General features: G+C 46.5%; 2 protein-coding genes across 2 annotated transcripts; both read right to left on the bottom strand.

Moving 5' to 3' along the window:
- Nucleotides 1–2,276: 2,276 nt before the first annotated feature.
- On the bottom strand, nucleotides 2,277–7,476 carry LOC138182605 (homeobox protein Nkx-2.5). The gene is made up of 3 exons (XM_069118639.1): nucleotides 6,479–7,476; nucleotides 3,387–3,603; nucleotides 2,277–3,065 (listed from the first exon to the last, which is right to left on the bottom strand). The coding sequence occupies exons 1-3, from the start codon at nucleotides 6,960–6,962 to the stop codon at nucleotides 2,741–2,743; spliced, it is 1,026 nt and encodes a 341-aa protein (XP_068974740.1). The 5' UTR covers nucleotides 6,963–7,476; the 3' UTR covers nucleotides 2,277–2,740.
- Nucleotides 7,477–13,852: 6,376 nt separating this feature from the next.
- On the bottom strand, nucleotides 13,853–17,005 carry LOC138182670 (homeobox protein Nkx-2.5). Its single transcript, XM_069118702.1, has 3 exons — nucleotides 16,088–17,005; nucleotides 15,882–15,970; nucleotides 13,853–15,673 (listed from the first exon to the last, which is right to left on the bottom strand). The coding sequence occupies exons 1-3, from the start codon at nucleotides 16,380–16,382 to the stop codon at nucleotides 14,903–14,905; spliced, it is 1,155 nt and encodes a 384-aa protein (XP_068974803.1). The 5' UTR covers nucleotides 16,383–17,005; the 3' UTR covers nucleotides 13,853–14,902.
- Nucleotides 17,006–23,036: the final 6,031 nt, after the last annotated feature.

The following is a 23,036-nucleotide window of genomic DNA, read 5'->3' as shown; positions in this document are numbered from 1 at the left end:
TTAGTCGGCGATGCGTTGCGTAATGAATATCGCGGAATATTCTCGTGGCGCGTTTCCCTCGAAAATCGAAACGAGCAACGTCAAAAATAGGTCATTCGATTTGGACCGTCTCGAAGGTTGATTATTCCGTCCGATACAATAGACCGCGTTAATTTCTTAATGGAAACCACAAGTAATCCCGAATAGTTGGGGCCACTAGTTACGATCGCGTGTCAGCACAAGGCTTCGTTTAACGCGAGAGCATTATGGCTTTCGAATGTTTAGAAGACTATATAAACGTAGCAGTAATGGACTGCAGAAACGACTATAAAGTCCATCTTACGAACCGATCCCGAGTCGTTGCTGCGAGTCAACTTTGTCATTGATGGTCTCGCGGCTGGACGATTTAATTGCAGCGAAATTCCTTCCGTTCTTTTCTCTCTGTTTTACGATGGTCGCCGTCGGCTCGGTGTCGGCTATTCGTTCGATAAAGAAAAAAGGCGTAAAGGCGCGGTGTTACGCGACAGAACCCTTGTTTCGATTTGCTCGCTACACGCACGATTGTTCAAGTTTCAATCGCGATTCGCGAAGGAAAGTCTCGAGCGAGTCTAAGCTCGTACTTCTTTCCTGGAAAAATATTGCGTACTCTCGCTTTGGTTCTACGATTTTCCAAAATAACGCAGGAAGCCTTTGCGGGTAACAACTTTCAAAATCGTGACCGGCATAGTAGCGGCGTTCTGCTTTTGAACATCCACTCCATTTTCGTGCAGATCGAGGAGAACGAGCCGCAAAGACCCTTTGCAGCAGGATAATGTAACTCCTTTGTTTATAACAGATGAGTGTCAGATCTAGCTTTTTTCCTTCGTTCGTCGGTTAAGTCTGCTCGTCTCCGCGTCTGAATAAACATATCTGATGTCTGTCGGGCCCACCCAGACGAAGCTATTAAAATTCTTATGGGAAAGTCCCTTCCATCGGAGGGCTGATAGCGCGGCGATTTTTCGCGTGCGCAGTTCAATCGACGCTCGTTCCGTTCTCGTTACCGGTATCGAGTTGCCGAACCGCTCTGGTCAAGCCGGTCAAGCCGGATACGTGTACCGTTTGCTGGTGAAACCTCTCCGATGCGATTTCCAATTATACGTCTGTTAGAACCGACAAAACTCGAGCTTCCTCCGTACGGCTGTCGACGATTCTACGCTTTTAACAGGACTCTCCGGTTCGTGCGAAAGATACTCCACATTGTCTTCCAGCGACTTTGAGAATCGTAAAAAGAACTTTCGTTTCGAGGAGTAAATCGTTTCTAATGTTTCTTTATTTTTCCAACAATTAAACGGCTAACTGCGGGCCCTCGTGCAAGGAGCAAAAAAATGCCGACGTTTTAACGCTGCTCTCAGGAACGTACGAGCATAAACGAGATCGCAAGCAGCGGCCCAGAAAAAAGGAGCTACTTCTTTGGAAGATGTCTCGGGTCAAGCACGTCGAGTTTTTACGATCTCGTGGAGCTTCGACGTGTAGACATTCGAGAGAGTGACTCGTCAAGGAGGGTGTTGCAGGCAAGAAGACACGCTTGTTCTCTCTTTTTAATGAACCACGTATATTTCGAATAGATCTGTGTGATCACATATGTACGTACGCAGAAACAATCGGAGCGTTGGCTCGACGCGCGTCTTACATTACGGTGACTATAATTAATCGGTGTCAGTGTCGATCGACTTTATTGCACGTGCTTGTTTCTTAAATGTTTCTACTTTATTTCCTCTCTTTGCCTCCTTCTCTTTCTCTCTCTCTCTCTCACACACACACACACACACACACACACACACTCTCTCTCTCTCTATCGAAAAATTTATAAATTTAACAGCGTTTGACGCAGTTCCGATATCGAGGAAATTACGTTGGTTAAGTACAAACAAAGTAACAAAACGGAATACAGCGACACGTTTGAACACTAAAAGGAAGTTGGTGGAATTTGGAGGTATAACTATCATACGATATTAATCGTGGTTTCCGTGACAGCCGTATACAGCGATAGATTTCTATCGTTACGTGCGGCTTCAGAATAAATAAATACTCCACTCACCGATGCCGTTCGAGATTCCATTTTATACAGTTATTTACACGCTAATTTACATCGACCTTCGTCCTAGACTCTGATATATCTATAAGAAAATTTATAATTAACGCGTACAGTAAATTCCTCGGACACTACGTGGATTAATCGATAACGTGCTCATTTATCAACCATTAACCATTACCTCGTAGTAGGTAGTGCGAGTGACTGTAATTACGAGATGTAATTAAATTTACATTGCAATCGAGGTACGTTTAACATTCGTGTGTAGTTTGATTCAGCCGACGACATTTTTCGATTCGCATAGAACGTCGGAAGGTAGACTGGTTTAACGATGACCGGACTAAGACCGTACAAAGCGAACGATAAGTACAGCTACGAAAACCAGTAACCGTCGTAAAACAGCCTTCCGTGGATCTATTCTTTCGCCGATCAAGTAGAATATCGATAAAAAAAAAAAAAAAAAAAAGGTAGCGAGAGAATCGAGCACTTTGAAACGGACTAGTTTAATCGCGATCCGAGAATTACACGATCTAAAACTTCTTTGGAAACTTTGATTCGGTAAGGATAACGCGATACGTGTGCACGATGAACGCTGGACGACTTGGTGGTAGCTTGGAGCCGCGGTTCGCCAAATCGATCAACCAACGACACTCTCGTTCTCGATCCTAGCGAAATGGCGAAATTTTCCCTTTACTTCTCGTCGTTGAGTTTCGCCAGCTGGCTGGGGTCGAGGTCCGGCGCGATCGTGTTTTGCACCTGAATGTGAGTGGAGTGAAGGGGCGGGCATAGCAAGGGATGATAGGGGAGACAGTAGTACGGGAAACCGCCGAGCGCTTTGTTCGCCGGATGAATTTGCGGGGCTGACATTTGCCCGGGAAGTTGCCCGGAACCACGAAGTGGCAATCCCCTCAGATGCTCGTCCGGATGCACGAGCACTCGTACCGCCACGCGCCTCGCGTTTCCGGAATTAACCAGCGCGCCTAGCTCCTGCTGCTGTCGTCTTTTGGTCTTGTACCTGGACCGTCGACAAATTGCAAATTAATTAACATTCTATGATACTCGAATTCCTATTTGTCCGATTCGAAGACGCGGTTACGATCGAATCGGTGGCGAATGTTTGCTTTCGCAACAGAGTAGAATGGAATGAACGATTCGCGTTGAAAGACGAGAAATCAACTGTTCGACCACGGATGTTTATGCAAATTCACGTTTCTACCTAAATAGCGATTTGTTTCGTCCTCTTAAGCGGTTTAACGACGCATATTACTTGCACCCGTTAAATTTATCATAAATGCATAAATATCCAGGGTCTATCGACTACGCCGTATCATCGTACCGTCTGTTTTGGAACCAAATCTTGACTTGAGTCTCGGTCAGCTTGAGTCCTCGCGCAAGGTCCGCTCGCTCGGGCCCCGACAGGTATTTCTGCGCCGCGAATCTTCTCTCCAATTCGTAAACCTGGGCGTGAGAGAAGGCCGCCCTGCTACGTTTCTTCCTGCTCTGCAGATTCTGTCCGTGATTCTGCGCCTCGAACATGTCTTCCTCCCCGTCCTCTGCAAAATCACAAGCGTTAAAAACCTGTGCGACGATGATCATCGAACTCGAGGATATTCGCGAGGATATCGGCCGGTTGATCGTTCTAGTTAGAAACAAACTCGAGTTACAGACAGAAATTCACGATGGAGCTTCTCCAAATTTGCGTGTAAACAAACGCGTGGATCGGGAAAGGATGATCTATCGCGATCATAAATCAAACGTTTCCACTACACAACGACGAGAGAAGAGAGAGAGAGAGAGAGAGAGAGAGAGAGGAAACGTTGGATAGAGAAACGAACGAGTAACCATCCACGGACAGCAGCCATAGAAGCGGCAAACGATCGGAGAGAGTTCCGCCAGCTTTTGATGTCTCGTTCAAACATTAACACGTGCACTCGCTACTCCGACATGTTTACGCTGCTGTTCCACGGTAATTCTCCTCTAAGTTTAACCGGTTGCAATGGAGTGCAATCGCGTTCCCCTCGGCTCCACGAAAATTCTGCTCCCTTGCCGACGGTCATTCTGTTTCTCGAGCTTCGAGCCAAAGAATAAACTTTTAGCTGGGAATTCGGGCTATTGTTGGATTTTATGCGCTACCTTGAAACGGCTTTCTTTCGGCAGTTTTATCATTTATCAGCGGGGCGTTGCGTGTTTTGGCGATTGCGTTGAAAATGCACTTTAGGGCAAAGGGCCGTAGACAAAGGAGACATTGAGCGTACGGTACGAGGAGACGAGGGTGAAGGTACAGTGGGGTACGACACGGTCGAGGATCAGATCGAAAATAACGATTAGGAAGAGGAGCTAGGTAGATTAATTAGCGAAGGTAGCTGTCGTGTTTGCTTCTGTCTCGGCGACACAAATTTTCTCCGAATCGTCAAAATTAAGATTCGATCGACGAGATCGTTTTTACTCGTAAGAGTTTCCAGAGATTGGAACTTCTTTCGCGTAGCTTTTCCAGCTGCCAGTTGGTCCCTTAACGTCGTTACGCGCAAAGCCGACCGATCGTACCGAGTAATTTGCACCGATTTTCATCGGTCGCTGTGGAAAGACCGAGAAAATGGAAACAGAGAAACAAAGAAAATAGAAAGAAGAAACAAAGTAGCGGTGGAATACGGAAGAAGTCGTACGTTGCTCGGGGAATAAAACACCGTTCCGATGTATCCGGCGAACGTGGAACGAACGTCGAAACGAGCCAAGACGAAGAAAAGAGAGAAGCCTGAAATCTCGGAGAAAAATACAGACTGAAAAATCAGTTTCGTGTGACATCATAATTATTTCGTCCGTAGCCCGGGTCCTGCGTCAATGTTTATCGGCAGTAGCCTGGCCGATGGGGGGACTCGAAGCATTTAGAGAGATCTATATTTGATCACTTTCGACGTCAACTCTGTGCCATCTCGTCCGGCTAATGCGTCCCTCCTCTGACGCTCGTCAAACATCTCCTACGCGTCCCACATCGTGAGTGTTCGAGAGCAGCAAGTGCCGTTTGCTCTCACTCCGATTACATCGAGAGATGACCCTTCGTGTGCACCTTCTCCGAAGCGGCCGCTCATCGTTTTCAAATAAATTGATATGGTCACGTTAAACCTCGATCAAACGAAACGTTATATCCCCATTTTGCCCGGCGAATCGTAGACGTGGACATTTCGATGAATTCTTTGCACAAACTTGACTCTCGCGACAAGCGAAACGAGACACGAGAGTTCGTTGTATTACGAGCTTCTCGCGTCTCATAATACACGACAAACTCGATCATCTTGCGCAAAAGTTTTACAATTGTAGGTATCGAAAGGTATCGGAAGAAGCTGCTCCGTGTAGGTCCGACGCGATTCAACGGTTTAATATTCACATCGAAGAGGGTGGAGTTGTTTTACTCGGGACGAGGTTCGGTTAAGAAAGTGCCAGAAGAACATCGTATCCATTACCGTATTAAGCGATTCGAAAGCATGGTGGCGGAAATCAGGGGACTCCGTAATTTCGTGAGTGAGACTTGAAACGGTGCCAGGTCGTGCCTGCTCCTCTCCAACCCTCTCGAGCGGCGAACGAGCGAGCAATCGTCGCGTACGAAACAGCTTTAGGTAGGAATTACTTAATTACCGGTCTCTCGTTATCTCGTTGTATTTCAATTACGCAAAATGTTGGCGAATCGAGAATGAATGTTGCGATCGAGCGATCGCTAACGCTCTCGGGTCGTCGGACGTATTCGACGACGACGAGTCTCGAAGGATGAAGAAGTCGAAGCGAACGGTAGAAAAAGCGATTTCTTTAGGATCGATCTAGGTAACCTTGATCTAAATTTGTTTTTTACCGCGATCCACGGATCGTCGAGGATCCAAGACAGAGCAACAGTGTGGCCAGAGATCGAACAAGTGCAAGAAGCAGAGTGGCCGGCCACTTGTGACGTCTGCCGTAGTCGAGCACCACTTATGCTACTAAAATTACATTCGATCACGTTATCTGCGCTCGGGTTAACTTAAAAAACCCTTGAAAGCTCGCCTGTTACAAGGATACCGGAGACCTAAATGATCTCTTAAGTCCGCATCCTCGTGGCAGACACACGATCACCCAGAAGGGAAGCGGCCTCGGGATTTTCACTCTAAGTGGACCCGACTCCCTACTCTCCTCCGGTTCATTCAGTTCTATCAGACTATCGGGTCATCGATAGACGCGGAGCGAGCCGATCGCAGACCTCGTAATTTTGCCTCCAGTTAACCCGTCGTTAGAGACCGAGAGAAGATTCGACGTGGAAAATTTAAGCGACTTTTCGTTTCGCAAATTCTCTACGAGTTCGCGCGAAACGAGCCGATCCGACCGTAGGTTCGACGGCCAGCTTTCATTCTCACGGTTAAGAATCGTTCGACAGAGATTAGTATCGTTGCGATTATCGACGCTCACCCAAATATTTGTTCTTGCTCATGTCCAACGCCTCGTCCTGTTGCCTCTGCGAAGAATCCCTCGAATCCTTCACCGGCTGATAACCACCCATGTTGCCCAGGCTCTCCAGATGCTTGAACGTTCCCTGAGCCAAGTGTGGAATATTTCCAAAGTTGGAGATATTCGCGTGGACCAGGTTCCTCGTCAGGATGTCGAGTTCGCGGGCCACGTTGAGATCCGGCGAAGGTAGCCTCGAGAATCTGGCCATCTGATTACGATCCTCCGATCGAGATGTTTCCCTGTGGCCGTTCTCCAAACAATCGTAGTCGCGTTGATGGGATTTCTTCGCGAACGACGCTACAGCTTGCGCTTCTTCCGACTCCGAAGGTCGTCGTTCCGTGTACGAGGTTCTTCTACTGAGGATATCGGCGATACTGAAGGGAGTTAATTGAGACGGTTTCGGGGAAGCTTCGCTCCGTTTGTCGTCTTCCACGATATCCGACATGTCTTCTACTTTCTTGTATCGAGCTCGATTTTCCGCAGACAGCTCTATTCGAACCTTACTACCAGAAAAGTCTCTCGATTTCCCGCACACTTTGTCTTTCGCCTATATTATATTTTCACAAGTTCGACGATCGTATTCCTTCGATGTCCATCGTTTCACATCCTCTTCGCACTTTCATCGGCCACGTTTCTCCGACATCGTTCACTACCTCTATTTATTCCTTCGTCGAACAGCGGCGCAGCCCGATCGATCTCTATTCTCTTTCGTTCGATCCTCTATTCGGCAAACCCTCGTCACCGACTCGAATCAAGGGTTTTTCTACCCAGCCCACGCTCGATGGTAGCCACGACTCGACTGGCCGACCCGTTGGCCAGATTCTCGTACAGAGGAGGAAGAATCGCGCTGAAACGACGCGACGCGTTTATTAATTGTCACTCGGCAGCGCTCGAGAGGGCCGCGTGCACCCTTCCGCGGCGAGCGTGCTTCGGTCAAGTGTGCTTGTCGCTCGTGGAGACTTATTTTTCGAATTAGTCCGCGGCCACTTCGCCGCCAGCTTCCTTCTTCCCTTCCACCCACGCCCGCCATCTTCCCCTTCTATGCCAGCCACCCCCACCAGCCAAACATCCCTCCACTCTCGTCGATCGGTGACGAGAGACTCGTTCTTCCTTGTCCATCGAGTTCCAGGCTCAGGACGCGGGTTTTACGTGTCTCTTCGGTGATCCTAGGACGTTTAACCGATTAACGGCAAGCGGCAGTGAAATCCTTCCTAGGGGTGAATGGTCGATCGGTCTTTTTCGGAGGTTGTTGCACGATCTGAAATTGCATCGACGGTATTTCAGATTAATCTGGATCGCGAGCTTAACTGGTCCGGTTAAACAGGGATAATTCTTTGCCAGGATGGCCGAAGCTTTTTCAACGTATCCTATTTACACGGTTTTGTAACATCCTTTTGTCGTAGGTTGGTACCAGTAGAGTGGAATAAACCGTGTCTGTACAGACCTTGCCCGAAGAAGATCGCGCAATTAACAGAGAACGAAACCGTGATCTTTATCCTTTGCTAGAACATTCGATCTTATTTCGGTATCCTTTCGAGACCGCCGCGTTCTGTTATAAAATTCTATCGCATGTCCCACCGCAGTTTTCTCTCGTTTTCTCTCCGGTCTCGTTTCCAACCCTTTCGCTCGAACCTCGAAATTCGCGACGATAACGTCGTTCGCCGGCTTAAACGAGCTCGTGGTGTAGGTTAAATTCGAGTTTCGCGGGTTGTGGCGTAGGTGGAGCTTTAAACGAGGTCCAGGTTGGAAGCGGGACGCCCGACGAGGCTTCCGTCACGACGCAAGCCTCGCCCTACGACCAATCCACGACTTTGGCCGCGTTGTCGCTTTTCCCCAGGAGCCAATCGACGATTCCTAGAAGCTCTTCAGCCTAGAGGTGACGAGAGATCGGCTCTCGGAGTGGGATCCTCCGTCGCTTTTTTTCACGGCCGCCGGGACGGGGGTGACGGGGGTGGCGAAGGGTTGCGACCAAACGAGACTCTTTCAGGTATCGCGTCCTCGTTTCGCGAAAGTAAAGCTACTTTCTCCAAGTAGTTCTCCCATTGTGCAGGCTGCTGGGAAATTTTGATTATCCTCGAGCTTGATGAACCACCAAACGCGCGCTCCGTTTAAAGGGTCGAACTTAAGGACCGGGCTGATGTTCGCTTTTATATCGATACTCGCGTAAGGTCGAGGTTATTCGAAAATACTGCGATGCTCTAGATGTTTAGTTTTTATTGAAAACGACATTTGTCCGTGATCGCGTCGGAAAATATTTCCGTAGAAATCGAAGGTGTGCCAGAGTAGTTCCAATTAGGATGCTTCAGAGCCGATTCGAACGCGACCATTCGATCGTATTCGATTTTTTACTGCACATTTTCCAACGATCCTTCGACAAAATTCGGAAGAAATGGAATTCTCAAGAAACGAACAATTATTAAATTCATCGTTGTACGATTGTCCCGATTATCGTTGACTCGATTATCTTAAAACCAAATTGTCCGTATTTCTGCAACAGTGACGCGTGTCCCGTTTCTCTCGACCGTTGCAGCTACTCGGAGGCTTGGCTCTTTCGATATAAAATCGGCATTTCACAGGTGAGAAATCCAAGCAATTGGTCGCTCGTGAATCGCGTCTAACGCTTTCAAAAAGTTACTCTGGCTGTGGATGTGGGTAGATAGAGACGGTTACGGTTCGTACGTACTTCTCGTCTCGTATCGAGTCGAGAGGAGACGAGCGGTGCATATATAGGGTGTGCTTTACATAACAATCGCCGCTAAAGACTTGCAGCATTGTCCGCCACGTGCTATCAGCCGAGTTCCTATGGAGGTTTAATTAAGTGTGAACCACAGGAGCGTGGATCACGCCTCACTTGATCCGATGATGGCCTCGCGCGTTCCAGATATCGACGAGGAAATAATTCCACGTTCCTTCCGCGATATTTCTTGGAATTCTGCTCGTTGGTTCGTTTCATTTCGATGAAAAAAAAAAAAAATCTGTGACTAATCGTTTTCGGACAGATCGTATTCTTATTTATCAAGAGCGAAAGATATAGAGATATCTGTCCTTTGAAAAGTTATTAGAAAGTGCCTTCGAAGAACGCACAGATCACTTTTATTCTTTAATCTACGATCAAAGGATGAAAGCGATTGTCCGCTACGTACGTGTCGATCGATCTACGAAGATCACGATCGCGAGTACGATTCGTGTATCGCGAGTTATTGCGGACAACGAGCGATTGCGTGCGAAAAGTCGCCCGAAAAATCGACGAGCTCGTCCCCGTTCTTAAAAGTGGCACCCTCGCGACAAGTATTTCTGCGGGATCGATCGACGCACAGGGATCGGCAATTAGCAGGTGACGGGTAATCGAACCGGAAAAACGACGTCCGCCATTTCCCTATTAGCCATTCCAGGCTCACAAAGAGAGCAGATAGACGGGAGAACGTGCCGTCTCGGAGACGGCGATCTCGAAGACGGACTACGGTCCTCCGTACGGTCGCGGCTCTCTTTTTCTCGATTCGATCTAATCAATAATAAATTATAGGGGGACTTCGTCGGTACATCTCTCCCCTAGAGCTAAGCCCTGACCCTCCCGCTCAATTGGTCGCAATTCTTAAAGACCTTAATTGGCGCGGAAAATTATACCTTATTTCAGTTACCCTCGAACGAGAACAGCCATCCCTTCCCACCTCCTTCTCCTCCCCCTCCCCCAGCCCCTCCTTATCCGCTCCGTACGAACACCGTTACCTTCGCCCCCGCGATTCGCCTTCTTACGAGTTCCACTTGGATATTTCCTTTCGCCTTGCCCGCTCTGATCGAGCAACCTCCGATCCGTGGAAACTCCTCCAGCCACTTTTCATCGCTGCGATCGTGACCGTTCCGAAGTCGTTGTTTCCCACGCGGTAACCGTGCCTTTTATAAATAGCGTCTCGCGGATCGGTAAAGACGTCTCGATCGGTGAAGATCCGAACGAGATCCGGTCGCGTTTGCCAAAGTACGAAGTTAGATCGCCGAAGTTGAGATGTGGATGGTTTGCGGAAGGGTGGAGAAACGCGAAACGCGAAACGCCAAGGGCAGAATATAGATGCTGGTTCCTCGAAGATCAGACAGGAAATTCGTGGATGGCGTTTAACTGGCATTCGACGACACGAAAAGTAACGAAGATCTCTGGGAGCTGAAAGGGAGACGAGGAGAGGGAAAAAGAAAGAGAGAGAGAGAGAGAGAGAGGGAGCAATGCGTGCGCTCTATGGGCGGGCATAAGAATATAAAAACAAGAAGACCGGATGACTGCTAACTGTTTGTTAGTCTTGGGTTTTAAAGTCCGCACGTCTGTCAGTCCAGAGATGTAATATTAGTGCTTAGTATACGCTGCCGCCACTGCCTCTCGCTCATTTACTTCTTCCTCCCGTTTCATCCTCTCTGCGTTTACCTTTGAGTCCTGCGTTTTCTCGCCACCCCTTACGTCTCGCCCTTTAAGCCGAGGAAATTGCTCAATGAATCTTTTCTGCCGAGATTCAGCCCGTAAACTCGACGCTTTTTTGTTTCGTAATGTTCCGCGGTTGCTTTTCGAGAGCTTTCGAAAAGTTCGCGTTAGGTTCGACGAGACAGAGATCCCTCTTGCGAGATGGAATGTTGATTTTTCAGTTCTTTCTCCTATTCGCGGTATTTATATCGTGCTTGGAGCCTTTTCTAATCGACGGATCGATTTAGACCGATTGGTTTATCGCTGGAAGATCGTGCAGGTTCTTTTTGTGGAAGATGTACGTACTAATATTTGGATAACCGAACCAAAATCCAAGAATCAGGACACGTTATATTGCTTGTTAGGCGAGTTGATTGCTGTGCCACGGCGAGATGACAGCAGAAACTCCTGTTCTTTTAATGGTTCCGGTAGTTTGCGGATTGGCTAGTTTATCGGTACTATTTTCGGCCGTTTGTAGCGGCCGATTCTAGCATTAATGAGCATTTCAAAGACGAATGACAGCGAGGCTATTTCCGATGACTCGAAATTTCCTTCGTAATACGACCGTTGATTAAAGAACGAACGCCGATTAATTATTTGTCGATCGTTCGGATTAATAGCAAAATTGAAAATGTAACAAATAATCTATCGAACGACGCTCTAACGGTCGAACGTTAAGAGCCAATGAAATTGAACCGAGTAGTTTCGTGATAAATTGATTCGATTTGTATATTAACAAAAATCAGGTTGTTCTTTTCGAGCGAACGACACAGAGTGCGCTGGAAAGGGAACCCGATGAAATAACTTTGAAATGCTTTTACCACAGTCGATAAGACGAACGTCTCCGATATTGACCGAGGATAGAAATACGGCCGTTGACCAAAGGCAGAATAGACGCGAACATATGGGACACGAAAAAGCATCGAATGTCAGGCCTATTCTATATTTAGTCAATGATAAAGTTTCGTCTGTATCTCGTCCGTGATCTTGGAGCGTTCCTGCTGTACTCTCGACCGATTATACAGATATCTATGTTACGGAAAGTTGGCTTATCCTTCATCGGTATAACAGATTATCTACAAACGATTTGCACAAAGAATTATGTATGCAATGGAACGTAGAGAGAATCGCAGAAACGTTGTTGGACGTTTTAACGCAAATTGTCGGTGTAACAAAATATATTTCGAAGCGAGGATAAAAAGTACAAAATTGTCCGCGTCATTCGATTTACGAGCGTCATCGCTATAATTAGCTGTCAGTGACGTCATATTTCGCATCGTTAAAATGCGCGTTCGTACTTCATTATCCATCCAGAAGTACTTCAACTTGGCACCAGAACGATCTTTGAATTCCACTCGTTTACGAATAGAATTCTACTCCAATCAATTACACGTTCTTTTAATCGTCGGTTCGATATTTGTTGAAATAATATACTCGATCGAAGTTAGCGGAAGGAAAGAAATACGATAGATAGGATGTGATTAATGAGTCGAGGATAAACGCGGTCGTCTCTAAATAAATGCAAACGATTCGCCGCGCGTTCTATGCATATGCACTCCCGTCTTTATTTGAACAGCATCAACATTTTGTGTTCCCTTTCGCGTTCGGTGGATATTCACCGAACTGCGATGCTTTCTATCCGTTCGTAGGCAAATAGGATCGGGTTTCGAAGTTTAACGTGCGGTGATTGATTATGCGAATACACACGATCTCCTCCTAATGGGGGCTTTCAGAATTCAGGCTGGGAACGCGGAAGGAATTCCATTTGGTTCGCAAATTGCTCGATTCTGCTATATTTTTATTTTTTATTAACCGAATCAAACGCCACCACGAGACGCAGTTTCCGATTGATACAGACAGACAGATAGGCGTGTACGTGGAAGGCAGTCGTCGTAATTTTAAAAGTAGACAAGTGTCCGAAAGATGGCTTGTACGAAAAATACGAGAGCCGCGACAAAATATGCAACGCGCAACGAAAGACATTTCGGAGCTCGATCTTGCCAAGAATTTTCAAGCTCTGTCCATCCGAACATTCTGTTCTAACTATTCCGTCCAACTTTCGTTTGCAACGTTCTCTAGAATCTCTCATATTTTCGCAGATATCTAATATTATTATACAATGGTATTATACAGATGAAACCCACCGCGTTAAATATTACGAGCAATAACGAATACCTTTCTCGCAAATATCCCAATCCTATTCGTCGTATGATTTGTCCGTTATCGAATGAAAATTAACGCGTAGGCGGAGGCCTGACGAAGCGTATCTGGAACACGTCCACCGAAAGGAAGTCGATCTCGAGGAACAAGTGCGGGCAGGTGCTTTGCAGGTGCGGCCAGGGGCGGAGCCGACTCTCTGTTTCGGAAGGGTGGTCTCGGGCTAGTCGTGGAAGGTGGAAAGACCGTATATGGGAAACGCCACGCGATCCGGCTGCAACATCGGCAGCGACATTTTTATCAGCTTGTTCCCATGGTCCTTTATGGCGGCGGTAGCACCATGAACAACGATTACGCCGACGATGAATCGTCTATGTGAAGGCACTTGACTGCCAGATGACCCGTCGTGCTCGCGCGATAACCTAAAAGCTAACCCATGGCTTCGCTCAAGCTGTCAGAACTCACCTATTTATAAATGCCATTTCGCCATATTTTTGTTTTATCGACCTAGACGATGTTTCTCGCGGCGAAACGCTGTAACCGCGCGTATAGAAAGATTCGTGTTGAAATTTGGCACGACTTCTGCGAGGATCGATCGATCTCGCGATGTCGGAATTTTTCAATAGGGCAAGAGGAACGCTTTCGACGTGTCGATATTTTTAGAAAGGGAGTGGTTTTCTTTGGGAACGGTGGCTAAGGTGAAGTAAAACGATTCCAGGATTTAGTCGTTTCTTTCGTTTTATTTATTTTCTCGTATCCTCGTTCCCGTAATCAATCGTGAACGTTGGTACAAAAGTGCGGCGTAGTATCGCAGATTTTCCACCGAAAGAAACAATCGTTGCGCGATAATCGAAGTAAAGTTATCGCGATTTCTCCGGTTGTAAATGTATTCGACGGATTAAAGAACCGAATTACCCAGAGGAGAAAGACAAAAAGAAAAAAAGAAAAGAGAAATAGAATTAGGAGAAAGGCGAGGTCTGCGGAATACGAAGTAACTGATGTTTCCGCAAAAGCCACTTGAAGCAATTTCCGTTCGGGCTTCTTGAGCGGCGCGTTACTATTTCGAAGGGGAGAGTGGTATCTTACCTAACTACAAGAGAACCAGGGGGGAAAAACAAGAAGAAAATGAAATACAGCTGCCTGTAGGCCTTACAGTCTAACTATGTCGAACTTAAAGCTATGGCAATCGCGGTGATTAAAAGATGCACCAGCCGCGATTACTCTTTTGGCTACCTGTTTGGTAACGTTGTCACGCGATTCTCTATTTTTCGTCAATCGTCGTTCCAGCAAACAACGTTCGAGACTCGTGGATAAATTGTCCGACTTTCTGTTTTTTATTTTTCTATTTACCTCGCTTTTCGACCACCGAAGTATTAGAAACTCGACTTTAACGAACATAACTTATACTCGGAAGTCTGAAAGATCAGCGATATAAGCGACGGAAGGCCGAAACCATTGGTTACAAAAATAATACTCAAAATGTCTCGATTCTCTTACGATATCGAACGATTTCCTAATATCTAAGCTTTGGCTGCGACGCACTCGAATCGATAGCGGAACCCCAATCGCAAAACACTCTCGTTCGAACCGCAAAATCTTCTAATTTCATGGAATACAGCTTTTCTCATCTCTGCGCGTGCTCAACCGTGTCCTTTCGAAAAACTGCTTCGATTTTTCTACGAACCTAAACTATTTACTGTATATTAACTCGATCAAAGATTCAACGACACGGTCGATACGTAACGGAGAGAACACAGCGTAGAACATTGAAATCTCGAAATCTTCTCCTACCACAATCGTTGTAGATTCTGGTCCATAGGCACCTGTTCCATGTAATTGACGTACTGCATCTGGTAGTTGGCCGGACCCAAGTAATTGGAGAATCCGTAATCGCTGCTGGAGACGTCCATCATCGGTCTTCCGTCGCTCACCATGATCTTACTCTCCGTGGAAATATTCTTCAAATCTGGAAATGGCGCCGCTTCGTTGGCACTCGCGTTCCCTTTCATTTGCCTGTGACAATCGTGCACGGTAGCTCGAGGATCCGTGGACAAATTATTTCGGAAATCCGTGGTAACGAGAACGTGTTGTCTGGTGGCTTGTATCTCTCCGTTCAAACTCGATTTTCCGGCGACATCGGCGCCGATTTCTGTTTTAAACTCGGGACTGATATTCGTGTCCATCCTCATGTCGTTCGTCGATCTGAATTCGGGGCTCGGTCGAATTTCGTTCATTCGAAAGTCCGGTTGCATCGAAACGCCGAGCTCCGGCCTGATGTTGGACCAGTACGAAGGATTGTAGGATTCCTGGATGTTCGGTTTGCCATCTCTGATCAATACCGGCACGTGGATCTTCTTCAGAGACTGGTTCTTCGCGTTCTGAGCTTGAAGTTTCTCCGCGTCCTCTAACCTCGCGCGTTTGTTCTTGTACCGTCGGTTCTGGAACCAGATCTTCACCTGGGTGCTGGTCAGTTTCAGAGTCTGAGCCAGTAGTTCCCTTTCTGGGGCGCTTAGGTATCGTTGCTGCTTGAATCGCTGTTCCAGCTCGTACACTTGGTTCTGTAAGAAATCGGTGATAGTTTTCAGTCGAGGTTAACAGAATTGGAATAGGGCTGCGAGCACGTTTCAACGAAAATAGTCTTGCTGGGAAATTTAATTGCTTGAAGTGTTACATCGACGAAATTATGCTTAAATCGTTATGTTAAAATTATTGTTAAAAATGATGTCCGTGATCGTTACCGTTGTTTCTTACGACAGGGAAACTTACTTGGGAAAATAGCACCCTCGGCTTCCTCTTTGTCCTCTTGCCGGACTGGCTCTTTCGCAGCTCCGTCTTGCTCGATGTAACCACGTTACCTGTAAAACATTGCCGATACTGTATGGCTAGAAAATGGATCGAACGGATGATAAGACATCGGAGCATCGCGAAGCAAAGACAAAGCATCGGCCACGATATACAGCGATCTTACGCACCGTCCTCTGTAACCGGTGGATCCTGGTACGGAGCAGCGATCTGATTCAACTGATGAACGTGACCCAAGTCAGGATAGTGAGGATAAGTCGGCATCGATTGTTCCTTGAACTTTTCCACGTCCCAGTTGTTGTCCGGCACGATATTATAACCGTAATATTCCTGAGGCACGTGTTGTTGTTGAAGCTGATGTTGATGGTGGACAGACGGGTAGCAATCCATGATTCCGAGCTGTTGATCCTCGCTGAGAATGTCGCGGACGCTGAACGGGGTTCCGGAGACCGAGGAAGGCAACATTCTAACGCATTCTCGAGCAATGTTGACGACTCTTGCAAATACTCGAACGACAAACCTCACTTTCCGATGCTTTTATCGCGCGAAGACTCACTTTTCAAACACACGCACGATCTGTACGAAAATCCTGTTTCGTGGTTGCTCGTCCACGACAAATTCTACGATTTCATCGTTGTCCTCGAAAAGAACAGTGCCACTCGAAGAACTCGCGCGATCTTCGTTTAGAAGAAGCCCGGTATTCAGCCATGAAACTCGCTAAAAAACGTTTTACGACATTCGGACGACGTGCTCGAACAACGATAATTCCCCAGCTTCCAACCACCGACTCTTCAACCGTCGTCCACTTCAACTAACGGTAATCTCCGATGACAACTCGAGCCAACTTTCTCGTCTGTGGCGCGGGGTTAATCGCGTTTGAAATGTCGCGAAAGGATATGGTTACCGGCAAGGGCTGTCAAACGAAACTATCAAGATTTCGGACGACTCGTTGGAACCGTGGACACGCGCGAGCACCACCTTGAACGCCCGCGGATCGCCTTCTCGGGGGATGATGGCCACGGTTGAACGGTCAGGCCGGAGGGCAGACGCACAATGTGACTTGCTCTGACAGAGGGAGTCAAGTGTTGGTCTCTCCTCCGTGGTCCACACACAGGAACAGGAGGTGGGTGTGCGTGTGAGCGCGGCTGATTTTTACCAGCACACTCCCACCACGTCTGTGAGCCTCGTAGAGCAGCGCAAACACCAGTTCTACGGGGTGGTCGCGTCCTCCGATTGGAGATTTTAATTTGTCTTCGGGTCGATGAATAATTCGCCAGCCAGTTTGCGATAATCGACGAAAGGGAAACTATTCGAGCGGGATTCCTTCCTCCTTGTTTTTTTTCTTTTTTTTTTCATAACTGTATAATTCGGGGATGAAGTCGAGTTAATCGCTCTCCTCCCGTTCATCTCGCTTTACTTTAGCGAGTTTCGGTGTGCTTTTAATCGATCGTATACGGTAGTCTCTGATACTTCCAGCCCTTTTTCCTACTTGTTTAGGCAATGTTTCTATGGAAGAGGGACTTTAGGGGCGAGCTTCGATGGTTGGTCGTTTCATTTTTTATGTCCCTTTTTACGAGACTCTCGAATGTCATTCGGAGCCGGGTATCTATGACTTCCTAAATACAATTTCGGGGTTAAGTACGGTTAGCGAGCTCGTGTTGTTAGCGAACGTTTATACAAAAGCACCTTGTACGACAAGTTGTCGACGGTCGATGACGCATCGTCGGTAACATCGAATTCCATGCAGCGTGTTTTCCCCGTCTGTACGCAAAGTATCGGAGCACAGAATCGGTCGGAGCTCGGTTAAGTGAAAAAAATTCGACTCATCCTCGCGTCGCATGATAATTACGAGGATCGGAAGTGCGGGGTCGATCAAGGAGATGGCAAATCGGTTTTTGCCGTGGGTCAGCCATAACGCGGCGACTAACGTTGGGGCGGAGGAGAAGACCGAAGGCCCGCCTATGCTCCAACAATCGAACCAATCCAGACATACCGTGAACGAGGCTTCTAAAACTGGCGATTAAATCTCGATTCGCGTGATTACCGCCTTCCACCGTCTCACCAGTGGTCCCCCTACCCCGCGACTCGAATCCATCGACCAAAAGTGCCGCATAAATTAGAAATTTATTGGCAATTAATCGCGTCTTTGAAAGACGTTTGGATCGAATCACAAATTTTTATCCATCCTCGAAAGTTCCTGCTCGTATTTTTCTTCTTCTCGTTCTTCTTCTTCTTCTTATTTATTCTCCTTCTTCTTTCGCAGCTACGATATCTGTTAAATTTTTAAAGGAACGAAACTCATCAGGGGTGTCAGAGACGTGACAAGTTATAGCGATCACGGGGTATCGATTTCGTGACGGGATCGCTGGTGGGCTTGGAACGAGCTTGTAGCGGGTTTGGAACTGGCTCGGAAATGAAAACAAAACAATTCATTTTTCTTGGCCGATGCGACGGCAGGACGAGATCCTCGTGGTTCATCCCCGAGTCCGCGACATCGACGAGTCGAAAGTAACATACACCAGATGCGTCTTTCGGAACACACTGAACCCTTGACGCTTTAGGTCCTAAAGATTTGGAATTCGAAAAATTAGCCTGTTTAAGTCTCGATCGGTCTACCTGATCCTTTGTGTAATTCTCGAAACAGCACACCATCCGATCTTGTATATTTTTTCCTTGCAAACCTCTCGCGCTTGTCGATGGATTTGAAAAACTATTCGTATTCGTACTCTTCGTTCCTATCGTCTAATATCACAGAGATCATCGACGATATTCTCGACAAAATTTCCGAGAAGTTTGCGTTTGAAATTCTTCAAAAGTAGATCTTTCGTTTGGACGCCGTCTCGTTACGGTGCTGCGGCACTCGTCGCTGATTCGCAAACGAAAAACAGTCACCGACCACGCTTTGCCAATTAACAATTTATATGCGCAATACCTCCGTTTTCAACAAAATCGCCGACTGAGAAATTAATTACTCTACGCGTTGTGTTTCAAATTTTTTCTCTCATCGAGAAACCGCAAAATTCTCTACGATCCGTTCTTTGCCATTAAAAAATTCGAACGAGCAATGTTTTTTTTTGTTTGGAAGAATTTTACAATCGATTCTCATTGAGAATTATAGGTGAATTATTCTGGCGTGGTACTGTAACTTGGATTACAAGAGTTTATAGTATGTTTGATTGTAGCTGAATCTAACGCTTAAATCTAAAGGGTAACGTCGTGTCAAGTAAACGCGCAATTTGACACTGGTGGAAAAAATCGTCGATCGAGAAACGTTCGTTGCCGAACACTCTGCGCTTACAACTCTTGCAAAAGAGCTATTGAATATCAATGGTGTCTCGTTTAAGAGGCTCCGGAATTCGTTGTTAATTCGCGAACGAATAGCAACCACCGACAACCCTTGCCAACCGAGACGGCTGTTTATTATTCTACGCGTGGAAAGTACGCGGAATTACACGGAGGCGGCGCGTGCGTGCGTGCGTGCGTGCGTGCGTGAATGTGTGGCCGTGTGATGCATGGTAGGCGCCAAGAGATACCGAGGCGCCTTCTTAATTGTGGGAAAGCGGCGCCGGCGTCTGGAGAGCTTGCGTCGTGTGAAGCCACCGCGCCCCAAAGTCGCTCGATTTTTAAACAATTCTCCACAGACCGTGCACTTTTCCCCCGGAAAGATCTGGAAAATCTCGGCCATTTTTTTTACTACGCTCTCCGATCTTTGCCTACTCGACGCGACCACCTTAAATGCACCCGCTTCGTTTGCCCTGTCGGTTTCTAACTTTCTAAGATCTCTAAACGTGATATTTAAATATACGTTTGAACGTACGATATTTGAATATCTCGCTAAAACGCGAAAAAGAAGTTGGGCGACCAACGGGCAACTTTACGGGAATTGAAACTGAACGAAATCCGATACGAGTCGATCGGTTAGGTGTATGTATTTATAACGTGTATGTGCAGATTCTGATGAATTAAGTCTTGTTCGATCCGATGAAATTGACGTTGGATCGACGGGAGAGTATAGAGTCGTTATTCATAATGTTATTCGTAATGTGGTCATTTGTAGTTCGTTTATGGTAGAATCGAAAGATCGCTATGGAAAATTGAACGATCGCATCTATTCGAGTAAGTAGCAGGCTCGGTGACGTTCTTTCTTCGTAGCTTCTAGATACTTTTACTATTTAATAATGTCACGTTGCTTCGTATTACGAGAAGTTTTCTTACTTTCCATGTCTCTTACGCGGTAAATGTCATCGCTGATATTCGTACTGTATAAAATACACGATACGGATCAACGATGAAATACGATGCCTCGAACTCGTCATCTCCAGCCTTTGATCTTCCAGTGTTTATCGACGAAAATTTGTCTGGCGTGTAATTAGCGACGGTACCGGAAAACGGGAAAGAATTTCCGCGGGCACGAGAGGACAAGTGGTTCCTTCCTCGCGTGGAATCGTGCTCGCGTAACGAGGCTTCGCAATCGAGAAGCTCTCTTCTCCGCTGCAATGTGGTGTCCAGTTGCAACACGGGCTGGCCGTATTGGCCCGTACAAAAGGGTCCTTTGTGCCGTCGCCTCTCGTCTAAATAGCCGCATGCGGCCTCCACGATGGCCAACTATCCGTGTACGGTTTATAGAAAAATCCCGTAGAGCACGTTGCCGTATCGTCTAGCCTCCTGGATCGTGGGGGGTCGGATGCCGCCCATGAGGGCCCGCGTTTCCAGGATCTGCTCTTTCTCTTCCTTATCCCTCCCTTACGTGACCAGCAATGAGACAACTCCATCGGTAGACAAGTCCGACAGGTCGATTCCATACCGGAAGAAGTGCTTTTATCGTGCATACGTCTTGCACCAACGACCGTGAAAAATTACGTATTATATAATTACCGCGACACGGTGATCGTTCGGCGATGAGAGTTATCGGAAGGTTTCTTCCTCTTCGTCCGTCTTGTTGTTCACCTGTCAAGAATTGCGTTTGACATCGAAGCTATCGGAACGAAAAACGAGAACGATCGCGATATTCGTGGTCTATCTCGCGGGAAACCGAAAAACTGACCCTCTTTTCATTGCAGCAATCCGAACGCATAGATGCGTATCGGATCAATCCTTTCTCTAATTCTCAACTGTTCCAACTCCATTTTTCAAAAAAAAAAAAAAAAAAAAAAAAAATGTAATCGACCGTTCTGCGTATGTTCGATCGGTATAAAGAAGACAAATTTATAATAGTACGAAGAAAATTCTGCTTAGAAAGCGACAAATATCCAGTTCTTTTAACTCGCAATACCATTCGGTAATATTAAATCTTTCAAACTTCGTACTTGATTTTCTCAGTTTATAAATCAGTTGGTGAGTTAATATTCGTAGTACCAGATCATCTTTATCTAGTAAAAATTTCAACAAGCGCAAGGTACAGAGAAATATTTATTTATTCGTTCGTCTAGCCACAATCGTGCAAATGAATTCTCGCGATCCATCGAATCCAAGTCTGTCAATTAATTTCAAGCGCCGTTTGGCAAACGCTAAGAAATCGAGGAAACGGAGTCAAAGGCCAACCGTTTGTCAGGAGAGAGGGTCACGTGCAGTCGCTCTATTGTGTCGGAAGAGTCCGGAGAGCGCATTTTTGAAGTTAGGCGCGCTAGCAAGTTTTCTCACGAGTGGGCCAGACAATTGCGTGGATCTGGATGTCTAGACGGACGCATCCCTCCTTTTATTTTCTGCGTTGCAACCGAAAACGCAGCCACGTTTGCCAGAAACTTCGCCTCGACGATGCGGCTTGGCCACTCGTTCCTTCCTGCGCCTTTTCTTTTCCCTCTTCTTTCCGCGCCTTTTCGTTTCCCTTTTCTTTCCGCGCCTTTTCTTTCTCTCGTTAAGCCTAGAAACTGCTGTTTCCAAGCCTACGACGAATCGATCGACTCACGCTCCGTTAAATCCGTCACGATCTTTCATTTGTATCTTATCGATCTTGGCGTCGATTTTTACCGCGATTAATTCTTCGAAATAATTGGAATTTTACGAGGGTCGAAGGACGACCTGTTAATTACTAATCACGCGGGTAATAATTCGGTGGGTTAATCGCCGGTTGAGGCGAGACGCGTTACGCGTCGCTTATTTATAACCACGAATGTTGCTGGCATCGGTAGCGAACAACCGAGTAATTGGATAGCCGGCCGACGTCTTCTATTTGTTGTTCGATACTCAAATGCTAAGACAAGAGCGATCCACGTGCTCTGGTCAACGTCACGACGCGAGATCGCCGTATTCTCGACGTCGGACACGCGGGAGCGATATTAACGCCATTGTTCCTTTACAGCGATGCGATGCGATTTACAAGCGAATAGAATTTCCAACGAAGGATCGTGCGATTTCCACTCTGAAAAATAAAGCGTCGTGTCTTTTCTACGCAGATATTTTACACGAAATTTGTATAATTTTTGCGTAAATTTATTTGACACAAGCCGATATAAATTAAGGAAAGTTTTTCCGAAGCTACGTCTTAGCTGAAGATGGATAGAACCGAGAACGCTATCTTGTCTCTGCTTTCGTGAAAAAATCTGTAAACTTTTAAGTGGAAGGACGGAACGTCAAAGTGCCGTTAATAAACTTTACGTCAAATTAAGACACGTTCTGACTGTTTCTTTCCGTAAGGAAAAAAGAAACAGGGAAGCGTGTCTATGGTGCCACTTGAGGATATCTCCGATCCCTGGATTACCTTACTGGAACTTTGTGTCAACAAACTCCGATCCCTTTTAGCGTCAACTTTCATTGGTCCCTTAAAGTGGTTTAAATGCTTCGGATACTTGGGATTATCCGGATAATACGGCCCAGATAGAAATCTTTCGCATTTGCCACGATTCGTTTCGGATGGATTTGGTTAAAATTGGTTTGAAGTCGGTTACATTGAATAAAGTATTAAAAACATAACGCGAATTATATCGGATGTTAAGCGGGGATTGATCACGTTAGCCAATTTTATTTTTTAAGTTTCCTGAAGGTTTTGTACGTACGTATATGATAGTTGTTTTTACATACGTTTACATTTCGTTATTCTGCGAGTACACTTTGCTCGAGCGGTAACTTACCAGTTGAGATCGTCAGTTACACGTGGTCGGTCGTTCGTCGACTTATCTACCG

This window comes from Bombus flavifrons, chromosome 8 (assembly GCF_040668555.2).
Source record: "Bombus flavifrons isolate JBK064 chromosome 8, iyBomFlav1_principal, whole genome shotgun sequence".
In the NCBI taxonomy this organism is placed as follows: domain Eukaryota; kingdom Metazoa; phylum Arthropoda; class Insecta; order Hymenoptera; family Apidae; genus Bombus; species Bombus flavifrons.
Note: the sequence above shows the minus strand (reverse complement) of the source record. Positions and strands in the feature narration are given on the sequence as shown.

Bases quoted from the DNA above. Each gene is read 5' to 3' on its own strand.
- LOC138182605 (XM_069118639.1), bottom strand. From the start codon at position 6,962: ATGTCGGATATCGTGGAAGACGACAAACGGAGCGAAGCTTCCCCGAAA. The intron at 3,604-6,478 runs GTGAGCGTCGAT...GTGATTTTGCAG, and splicing joins GAGCAAGAACAAATATTTGG to AGGACGGGGAGGAAGACATG. The intron at 3,066-3,386 runs GTACGATGATAC...TCGACGGTCCAG, and splicing joins ATTTGGTTCCAAAACAGACG to GTACAAGACCAAAAGACGAC.
- LOC138182670 (XM_069118702.1), bottom strand. From the start codon at position 16,382: ATGTTGCCTTCCTCGGTCTCCGGAACCCCGTTCAGCGTCCGCGACATT. The intron at 15,971-16,087 runs GTGCGTAAGATC...AATGTTTTACAG, and splicing joins TCCACCGGTTACAGAGGACG to GTAACGTGGTTACATCGAGC. The intron at 15,674-15,881 runs GTAAGTTTCCCT...GATTTCTTACAG, and splicing joins CGAGGGTGCTATTTTCCCAA to AACCAAGTGTACGAGCTGGA.